The 10,687-nt window shown below is 50.1% G+C and overlaps 4 protein-coding genes across 4 annotated transcripts; 3 read left to right on the top strand and 1 right to left on the bottom strand.

Annotated features, from left to right (window-relative positions):
* T310_8399 (Non-specific serine/threonine protein kinase) lies at window positions 1-1,650 on the top strand (the record flags this gene model as incomplete). The annotated part of the gene is made up of 1 exon (XM_013468821.1): window positions 1-1,650. A coding segment is annotated over one exon (1,650 nt), but the record flags the coding sequence as incomplete, so codon positions are not given.
* A 1,226-nt stretch (window positions 1,651-2,876) lies between these two features.
* T310_8398 (Kinase activator (Atg17)) lies at window positions 2,877-4,523 on the bottom strand (the record flags this gene model as incomplete). The annotated part of the gene is made up of 1 exon (XM_013468820.1): window positions 2,877-4,523. One exon carries the CDS (start codon window positions 4,521-4,523, stop codon window positions 2,877-2,879), a length of 1,647 nt encoding a protein of 548 aa, XP_013324274.1.
* A 993-nt stretch (window positions 4,524-5,516) lies between these two features.
* Window positions 5,517-7,317, top strand: T310_8397 (E3 ubiquitin ligase complex SCF subunit sconB; the record flags this gene model as incomplete). Its single annotated transcript, XM_013468819.1, has 2 exons — window positions 5,517-5,903; window positions 5,965-7,317. 2 exons carry the CDS (start codon window positions 5,517-5,519, stop codon window positions 7,315-7,317), a joined length of 1,740 nt encoding a protein of 579 aa, XP_013324273.1.
* A 1,473-nt stretch (window positions 7,318-8,790) lies between these two features.
* On the top strand, window positions 8,791-10,070 carry T310_8396 (arabinan endo-1,5-alpha-L-arabinosidase; the record flags this gene model as incomplete). The annotated part of the gene is made up of 4 exons (XM_013468818.1): window positions 8,791-9,617; window positions 9,676-9,854; window positions 9,903-9,931; window positions 10,008-10,070. The coding sequence occupies 4 exons, from the start codon at window positions 8,791-8,793 to the stop codon at window positions 10,068-10,070; spliced, it is 1,098 nt and encodes a 365-aa protein (XP_013324272.1).
* Between the last annotated feature and the right edge of the window lie 617 nt (window positions 10,071-10,687).

Raw genomic sequence — 10,687 nt, 5'->3', positions numbered from 1 at the left:
AACAACAGTGCGATCCCGCCAACAGAGGAGGAGCTAGAAGAAGAAGACGACGAATATTATGACGATATCTTCGAAGAGGAACTCGATGAAGAGGATTTTAGATCGTCGAATCCTAATGATTTTACGAAATCATACAACCGCCAGCGCCGCTTGAACGAAGTCGCCGCAGACCCAAATGCACCGAAGTGGGCTTATCCTAAAACCAACCCCCAGAAACCCAAAGTGAACACATACGCCGCCATCGATGACCAGATCGCGTCACTAGCTCGCCATGCCTCCAAGATCAAACTGGATGATCAGCAAGCAGGGATGAAGGGCCGAGACCAGCGTATTGTCGACAAGAGTGACCGCGCGACGGCAGAACAGGTGCTTGATCCTAGAACGAGAATGATCCTGCTACAGATGATCAACAGAAACATCGTCTCTGAGATCAACGGCTGTCTGTCGACTGGCAAGGAAGCAAATGTCTATCATGCGGTCAGATTCCCGAACGAAGGCAGTGAAGACGCTGACGGTGCTGCGCCTGTTCAACGGGCAATTAAAGTCTACAAGACTAGCATCCTGGTGTTTAAAGACAGAGATAAATATGTCTCCGGGGAGTTCAGATTCCGGCAGGGATACAACAAGAGTAGCAACCGTTCGATGGTCAAGCTGTGGGCGGAAAAGGAAATGCGAAACTTGCGGAGGATCTATTCCGCTGGAATTCCCAGCCCTGAGCCCCTTTACCTCCGATTGCACGTCCTTGTTATGGGATTCCTCGGTAATTCCAAGGGTGTGCCGGCACCTCGGCTGAAGGACGTCGAGTTCGATATTCCAGACCCGGAAGCAAGATGGCGGGAGCTTTACATGGAGCTGGTGGGCTACATGCGCACGATGTATCATACCTGTCGACTAGTCCATGCCGATCTGAGCGAGTACAACATCCTCTACTACAAAGACAAGCTTCACCTTATCGATGTCAGCCAGAGTGTTGAGCATGATCATCCACGGAGTCTGGAGTTTTTGCGGATGGATATCAAAAATGTGAGCGACTTTTTCCGCCGAAAGGGCGTGAACACGCTACCGGAGCGGACCATTTATGAGTTTATCACCGCAACTGAGGGCCCTGAAATGGTGAATGGTTCAAACGAGCAGATGATCGCTGCGCTTGAGAAGCTGTTTGCCTCGAGAAGTGAACTCCCTGAAGACGAGAAGCAGAAATCTGGCGAGAACGAGGTCGACGCCGCAGTCTTCCGTCAGCAATACATACCGCAGACTCTAGAACAAGTCTACGACGCCGAACGGGACGCGGAGAAGCTGCGTAGCGGCCAGGGAGACGACCTGGTCTACCGTGATCTTCTTGCCGACAAATCTAGACCACATGTCTCTGAAGAACCCGGTAGCGAGGAAGAAAGAGAATCGGACCATAGCGGTGGCGTGTCAGTGTCAGAGGACGGCTCTGAATCGGAAGCTGAAGAAGCAGGAGAAGGAAACGCTACGGCTGCTGCCGATCCCTTCGCAAAGAAGCAACCCCGCGGAAAGAAATTCGTGGACAAGGAAGCCAAGCGGCAACACAAACACCAGGTGAAGGAGGAAAAGCGCGAGAAGCGGGCGAAGAAGATGCCCAAACACATCAAGAAGAGATTGGTGAACACTACCAAGAGGAGGTAAATATGAAGAAGGCATTGAATGGGCCGGTTTTGTCTCAATTTCGTATTTCTACATGGTTTTTTTTTTCCCTTCATCTTCGTCATCGGACCTACGAGTCATGATAATATGGCATGAAAACGAAACGGAATGAAATATGACTGACTGGACGGGGTGGGTTGGTTGCATTGTCACATAAATAGTGGTGGACATATAGGTTAGACGGATGGAATAAAAAAATTAAAGGTATTTTTTCATTATATATAACCAAGTCATGTTGAGGTCACGTCAAATGGAAGCTGTCGTAAATATACCTTTTATTTTTTTAAAAAAAATCACATGCTCTCTTCTATAAGACATACCACTCTATACTACAAATGATACCCAGGTTCTCGCCTCCCTTAGGATCTAGAATAGTATGTTGTTGACCAGAGCAAACCAAAGAGAACATAGAAATAGCCTGAGATGATATATATGGTATCGATATATCTAACACAGCTCGCTTGCCAGCTTATATATATAAATCATTAAATCATTATTTACTGAAAAAATGGGACAGGAGGGGAAAAAAAAACAAGAATTAGTAGGAGATCACGATTCCATTCTTTGCTCCCATTATAGAAAAAGAAAAACCCATCGGAGCTCTCTTTGATCTTCACATCACATCTCGAACCACTCACTTTGACAAGAGAAAGAAGAGAAAGAAAGAAGACCCAACAGGACAATATGCACAGAAAAACAACAATGCAGCGCTTACATCTGCTTGCCTGCCTAGCCTAGTCTATCAATATATTGACTGGCTAGGAAGGAAGGAGTATGCGTCTGCTATTCTTCTCTGGCTTTTCTGTCCTGAGGAGCTCTTTCTTTCTTTTGCCTTTTTTTGTGAATGGAGAGATGTGATCTGTAAGAGTATTAATATGGATTTGGCTTCGTCATTTGGGTTTGTTGGATTTTGCTGGATGGGTGGTTAGTTGCAATCTTCAGGGCTGTAGATGTAACTCATCACTGGGATGATGGAGAAGGGGGCTTGATAGATTTCTGTCCAGAACATAGGGAGGTTTGCAGATTGTGTAAATTCACCAGTCATCGTAGGCAGGCAACCCTTTTTAATATTTTCTGCTGCAATTATATTTGTAGTTCATTGTCAGTTTGCTATATCCATAGTAAGTCAAATGCTAACTGTTCAGAACAGTCGTCGGCGGGTCAACCCTGGACCAGTTCTGTCCAAACCTGAGATGAGTGACAGCCGCTCACACTAGGGCCCCTTTTGCTCGAGCTTTTAGCCGTGCGATTGCATCTTCCACAACTTGTTTCGGTAGGTCGGGGATGTAATCACCGCCATCACCGCCCTCATCCCCAATGGCTCCTTTACTCTCCTCGGAAGGCTCACCTTCGGCCTGCCCTGCTGCCCCTTCCAGCTTGTCGCCAGGCACGCGAACGAATTTGACCTTCATCGGTCCTCGCCCAACACCGGGCCAGATATCAGAGGGCAAATAGTCCCCCTGTTCTACCCTGAACGCTTCTCGTGCGTTTACATCCTCCTCGTAGAGTTGATCCAACTTGGCTCTGGCTTCCCGTAGAATCCGCTCAACCCCTTGCCGCACGTGTCTGCGCCGAGAGACCTCGAGGATGAGCCCGTCATAGGCATCCAAGAACCCGACGTAGAGAGACCGAAGGTCGTAGAGGTCCGCCATGCCCGCCCTGATTCGCTCGTGTTCCTCGTTCCATATCCGAGTGAAGGTGTGTGCCTGGGCTATGAATTCAGGTAGGCGGGTTGACGCGAGTGACGAGAGATGCTCAAAGATCTCCGTCGTGGCGTTGTAGACAGCCACCGTCGCGTCTCGCTGGGCGAGCACATTCTCTAGAATAGACTCCATTTCTGCGATCCGGTCTTGGATCTCTAGAACGACATCCTCGGCCTCTGCTGCGTCTTTATTTATGACTTCTAACATCTCTTGGTAGTCCTGCTCGGTCATTGGCTCCAGAGGATCGTTGACATTTGTGTCGCCGCCTTCCTGAATATCATTTCCGACCTGAACGCCCACATTGACGCCAGTAGGCATATCGCCCGTGATTGATCGCGCTGCGGCGCCGCCACCCTCAGTGTGCTTGACAGCAGTCACGCAACGATCAAAATGGTGGACCAGAGATTCAAGCAAGTCCGCCATCTCCTGCGCGTGCGATTCGAGGGACCGCAGCATGGTTGGGATGGATGACGGGGAGGAAAGAGCGGCATTTGACGCTCCTGGCGATGATGTTGACATTGAGGTCGATGAACGCGAGGATGCGAGCTCCATGGCTGAACGATACCGTCCAAGGGCCTGTTGCAGCGAACGAAGCTCGTCATCAAAGGCGTCACTGGAAGAATCTAGCTGGGCTTGGGCCGCCTTGGTGCGATCAATGGCCCCTTTCAGCATTGTCTCGAGCTCTTCTACACCGCGCTCGTCCACGAAATCGTGGAGGGTCTTTGGCTCCTCGCCTTCGGGACGGAATGCTGGGTGAACTACTGTTTCACGTAGTTTATCTAGCGTTTGTTTAAGACGCTCATCTGCAGCGTCCAGCTCCTTCAAAACGCTTGCAAATTCGGCACGGCCGCGATGGGAGATGTTCTCAACTTCAGCACGAACGTTGTACAACAACCGAATCTGGTTCTTCTGACCCCGTCGGAGGAAGCCTGTCCTCGCAGACACAACCACGCTCTCCTCCAGGGCTGAACGGGCTGTGTTGACAATCTCATTTGCGCGTGATACATGGTAAATAGACGAAAGTGATCTCTTGGCTGCTACTAGATGGGAGATGAGAGTGTCCAGTTGTGACTTCGGTCCTGCCGGGTCTTGCTCAGGGGCACCAGGCTGCGAAGCAGGCCTGGAGGATGACGACGATCCGGATGATGCCATTTCGCCACGACAATCCGGAAGCTGTTGCAAGAATGGTCAATTATAACATACTGACTGGCCGGGCACCAATCAGTTGCTTATCGGAAATAGCGGAGAGGACCAGCACTCACCAGGTATTAGACAGAGATAGCTTTGTAAAGTTTCAGCATCAAGCAGGACGAACTAACAGCTTCCCCACAAGACAGGGCGGAAACGCCAGTGTTACAAGCTGCAATCCTCAGTTTACCAAGCTTCAATAATGCTCGACCAGCTGCGTTTGATGGGATGGCTGACGTAATATTCTCCCAGATAACGACAGCTACGAGGTACCTTGGTGTCTTCCACAAACTCAGGCATGTCTCCACTTTGGCCGAGTCGAGCAGAGGAGCTTCTAGCTACAGAGATAGCGAGCAACCCAAATCTCTAATGATAGCATGAGCTCCACGAACAAGGTTTGCTTGCTGGACGCCAGCCAGCTGGGAATGTTGGAGAAGGCTGATGAGCAGCAGCCCAGGGAGACTGAAGTCGGCGACCTTCAGTGGAGCCGTGTGTACAAAGGCGACCGAATTCGGGCCAGAATGCAGGTTGCGAGAACAAAGAAAGAAAGTGGACTCGAGGGTTGATCGACGATTGGGGGCGTTCGAGAGGATTTTTAGCAACCAGAGTGGTGCGACCCCACGGCAAAATGGCGAGCTATCACGCGAGCGGCACGTGATTGCCTGATCGGGTTAGGCGCCGCGATCACGCCAGAGACGCCGGCGGAGGCGTCAGCGGGAGCGACAATCGCCCATCATTCCTCCGAATGACGCATCTACAGATAAACGCCGCATGCCCTCCTGACAGCGCTCACCGCCAGCTCATCCCTCTGCTACCGATGCTCTTCTATTAAATCGGCCAATTTCCCTTCTGTCTGCAAGCCAGACCTGTTCTCACTTGGGTCTGGCCTCTCCTGGGCTGTTGGGGGGCTTTCCGTCCAAGGCCCGGACATAGTAATTTTCACCGAGCCAGCCCACCATGAACGACGACAACACATCGCTACGCATCGATAGTGATGAGAATAGCCTTTCTCCCCGCAAACGAAGACGCTCCGATGACTACACCATGACTTCGTCCGTGAACGGCTCGAGGTCCCTCTTCAACAATGCCGCGGACTACTCTCAGAAGGAAGATAATCCTTCCGAGTCAGATCAATCGAATGCGAAGGCGAAATTGGCAGACGAAAACGTGGCACCCTTCCTTGCCAAGCATATTCCGAGTCAATACGCCCCTATGGGTTTACGAGCGGACAATGTGGTGGAACAGCCGCCGAGCAGCGTGAATTCGAGGTATTGTTACCGCCACCGGCCCGATCTCAAATGTCGACGGCAGGCCGATGAGCCGTCCATGGACCAGTTGCAACGAGTATGTTTTGTGCAGAGTAATCTCGTCCACTGTCGCGAATGTCTACTGACCTGTGTTCCAGGAACTGCAAGCCCTGCCACAAAGTGATCAGCAGGGAATTTCCCACGTCTGGTCTCTCTTTTCCGCCGCTCCTGCAAAACACCGAAAGCTTATGTTACAAGGGATCCTCGCGCAATGTTGTTTCCCCCAGCTCTCCTTCATCTCCGCCAGTGTCCGTGACCTTATACGAATCGATTTCCTAACAGCATTGCCACCCGAGATCTCGTTCAAGATCTTATCCTATCTCGACACCGCCTCCCTATGCAGAGCGGCGCAAGTGTCCCGCCGCTGGAGGTCTCTGGCCGACGATGACGTTGTGTGGCATCGGATGTGTGAGCAGCATATTCATCGCAAGTGCAAAAAGTGCGGGTGGGGTCTTCCGTTACTGGAACGCAAACGCCTTCGTGCAGCGAAGCCAGAAATAGAACAGCGCGCTCTTAACTGGCAACCAAGCCAGGACTCGACAGGGTCCGCTGATTCCCAATCGGATGGGTCCTCCGACTCCAAGCGAAAGTCCGAATCAGAGGGGGATAGCCGACTCGCCAAGCGTCCCTGCCTGTCTCTGTCAGAATGTCGAACGGAGAAGGATGGCAACAACAAAACAAAGGTTCGGCCTTGGAAGGATGTCTACAGGGATCGCTTCATGGTGGGGACGAATTGGAAATACGGACGTTGTTCGATCAAGGTGTTCAAAGGTCATACAAATGGTGTCATGTGTCTTCAATTCGAGGATAACATCTTAGCGACCGGCTCGTACGACGCGACAATCAAGATCTGGGACACTGACACTGGCGAGGAACTGCGGACTCTTCGGGGGCACGAGTCCGGAATTCGTTGTCTGCAATTCGACGATACGAAGCTTATCAGCGGTAGTATCGACCGCAGCTTGAAGGTCTGGAACTGGCGCACTGGAGAGTGCCTTTCCACATACACCGGACACATGGGCGGTGTAATTGGACTGCATTTCGACTCTACCCTTCTGGTTTCCGGATCGACGGACCGGACGGTAAAAATCTGGAATTTCGAGGACAAGTCCACTTTCGTCCTGCGCGGCCATACCGATTGGGTGAATGCTGTGCGTCTGGATACCCCTTCTAGGACGGTATTTTCAGCCTCGGACGACTGCACCGCCAAGCTCTGGGATCTGGATACCAAGACTTGCATCCGGACTTTCCACGGCCACGTGGGACAGGTCCAGCAGGTTGTCCCTCTTCCTAGGGAATTCGAGTTTGAAGAGCATGATGCCGAACATGATGATGACAGCTGCAGTGCGGTTTCTAGGGACGAACATGAATCAGAGTCGTTTTCGTCGAGCTCTTCGCCTTTCGGCCCAGCATTCGAGGGGGCCGTCCTGATCCTCCGAGATACTTCCTGACCAGTGCGTTAGACTCGACCATTCGACTGTGGGAGACATCGACTGGTCGTTGCTTGCGCACGTTCTTTGGCCACCTGGAGGGGGTCTGGGCGTTGTCCGCTGATACGTTGCGTATCGTCTCTGGTGCCGAAGATCGCATGGTGAAGATCTGGGATCCCAGGACTGGCAAATGCGAACGGACCTTTACTGGGCACTCTGGACCAGTGACATGCATCGGTCTGGGTGACAGTCGCTTTGCAACTGGGAGTGAAGATTGCGAGGTCCGGATGTACAGCTTCGGCAGCTCTTGAAATGATAATCAGGTCGAGTATGGCGTTTGTTATCGTTTATTCTTTTTTTTTCAGAAGTGTCTATACCCATTTCGCGATCCCGGTGTTTCTGTTCAACACGTCCGAGTTGTGAGGTTCATATCAAAAAGCGCATATCATTCGGATCTTTAGTATATTTGGAATTATTCCGGTACGAAATTGGTTGCGGGAATTGAGGGAACGGTGGATGTACAGGTGTTGGGTTGGGGGTTCTTGTATCCAGTTAGGGCAATTTCCGAAGTATTAATCTGATATATCATCCTTGGCAGCATGTTGTCGCATCCACGCTGTTAAAATTCAGCAATAGATCTACCTCACCTATCTCTCTTTGTCTATTTTCCCATCTATTCATTCCATTCCTTGCCTACCTGTGTGCTGATTGACTGAGCTCCGGCCTGATGATCGTTTGGCTGACTGTCAAGAAAGACTTGGACATATATTGCACGCCAAGTCTTGATTAGACTGCGGGCCTGCTGTTGGCCCTATCTGATCAATCAATCTGTCCATTTGTAGAGGTTGCAAACAGTACATTGCTCCGTATATACTCCGTACTGTAGGATGCATCATGCAAGTGGTCAGTTCTGATTAAGATGGGCAACGTGGCCGCCGCAGCTGCAGGCGGTTATGCAAGGGGGTTTGAACCACATGCTTGAACAGCCAACTAACAACCTATGTACCTGCGTAATGCTATGCTATGCTATGCTATGCCATGCTGATACCCACTCCGCCACAGCTATCAGGAATTACAGTATGTAGGCGACGTGACAGGCGCTTGTAGCAGCTGGATTTGCTGACCAGAACTACGTCTGTCGACTACTTGATGCAATCAGAAATTGACCTGAAAGCAATCAATCACCTTTCGAACAATGCGAGGACTGACTTGTTTTATCTGTGGTCCCACTGCACGAGTCGTACATTCCCGAGCTCTGCAAGGCACTTACCATAAAGGTAACACAAGCCTATGACGTACCTGTCAAGGCTTCTGTCATACAGGGAAAGGAAGATCATACCAACAATAGCTAGGTAACTGCTGCTGGTGGTATGCGTACAGTACATAATATGCCTACTGTACAGACTGTACGTTGACCTCCCAGCTTCAATGCCGGCCTCTTACGGCCTGTTTCCTTCTTTTGTCGTCGACTCTACAGTATAGTCTTCGGGCAATATGTGTCTTACATTTGCCCTCTGGGGTCTTGCAGGATTATTCCTATTACCTCTATCCTCGTCATCTGCTGTTCCCTACAACAACTACCGCAAGGTCACTGCTTTTCCTCCACCGCACACCACCGGCCTACAGATCCACGACCCCAGCGTGATCAAGGTAAACAACACATACTACGCATACGGCGTCGGTCCGCATATCAACATCTCCCGCGCAACGAGTCTCGACGGCCCATGGACGAACATCGGCTCCCTGCTCGGCAACAAGCTCAGCGTGATCGAGAAGGGTGACCGCTTCATGCCCTGGGCGCCAGATGTGATTGAATTTAACGGCACATTCTACTGCTACTACAGCGTTAGCACGGCGGGGTGTCGCGACAGTGCGATTGGCGTCGCTACGTCTCATTCACCGGAGCCAGGGGCGTGGATTGACCATGGCGTTATCGTGCAGTCCGGTACGGGAAAGGGATCGGACGTCAGGCCGTTCAACAGCTCGAATACGATCGACGCAAGTGTCATTCTTGTTGGAAATTCAGCATATCTCACGTTCGGCAGTTTCTGGACGGGCATCTGGCAGGTCCGTCTGAACAAGGACCTGATCTCGGCAGACTGGAAGGATCCAGCGTCCCTGGACGCCGTGCAGCTGGCTTATGAGCCTAGACCTATCGATCCAGGCGGTACGGACCCGAACCCTCTCTGCAGAGACGAGACAGGCGCGCATCCCGTCGAGGGCAGTTTCATCAGCTACCGCAAGCCGTGGTACTATCTCTGGTTCAGCCATGGGAAGTGCTGCGAGATTGATCCGAACAAGCTGCCTGATGATGGAGAGGAGTATGCTTGCCCAGAAACACTCGAATGAAGTTCATACTGAAGAAGTGACGGTAAACAGATATTCCATCCGAGTCGGACGATCCACCAGCCCACGAGGCCCGTTTATCGACAGAGCCGGAATCGATCTCGTCAAGGGAGGTGGGACGGTCGTGTACGGATCCAACGGGCATGTGTATGCACCGGGTGGGCAGGGAATTCTGCGGGATGGGGATGTCGATATTTTATACTATCATTACTGTACGTTGACCTGTGCATATCGACTGGAGAGTTCTAACGAGCGTGCAGTGAACAGATCAGTTGGTTATGCGTTCAACGTGAGTAGTACCTGTATCAACCGGCAGACGTATTTCTTAGAAAATGTCTTGCTAACACTATTGACAATATGGTTAGGACGCTCGCATGGGATACAACTTCCTCGAATACGACGCTGACGGCTGGCCGGTGGCAGTATAAAAATCATTAAAATTGGAACTTAGTACATTGCGCAGTTGTAGTCATAAAGGCCATACCAAAAACGCATTTATAGATAGATATATAGAATAGACATATAGAGCTTCTAGACCTAGATTAAGGATACCTGTATTGATAATGACAAGATAAGTTTCTATGAAATAGCATTTTATTGATTTATTTGTACCGTCTTTCTTTCCTTGTCTTTTTTTTTAAATAAAACACCAGCACCATCACTTATTTGATTCTTAATTCTATTATTCCCTTGTTAATAAATACAATACAACACAATAAACAATGCAATGCAATACAGTAGTACAGTACAGAGCAATGCAGTACAAATAACATCTAATGTGCTCGCCTTCCTTCCTTCCTTCCTTCCTTTCTTCACTCGCCTTGAATTGGTTTTTTTCCTCTTTTATTTCCTTTTTTTTGCTCGATTTTCGTACCGTGTGCTGTGATGGTGAAAATAGTAATAAAAAAATAAGATAAAAGAAAAGACGAGAAAGGAAGAAAGAAGGTAAAAGAAAAGGAAAACGACAAGAAAGAAAGAAAAGAAAAGAAAGAAACAATAAAGGACGTAAATGAATTAAATGAACAAACAAACAAACAGCATGGGA

Source organism: Rasamsonia emersonii (genome assembly GCF_000968595.1).
Source record: "Rasamsonia emersonii CBS 393.64 chromosome Unknown ctg1118621760735, whole genome shotgun sequence".
Lineage (NCBI taxonomy): Eukaryota > Fungi > Ascomycota > Eurotiomycetes > Eurotiales > Trichocomaceae > Rasamsonia > Rasamsonia emersonii.
The sequence above is the reverse complement of the archived record's forward strand: the minus strand, read 5'-3'. Positions and strand labels throughout refer to the sequence as shown.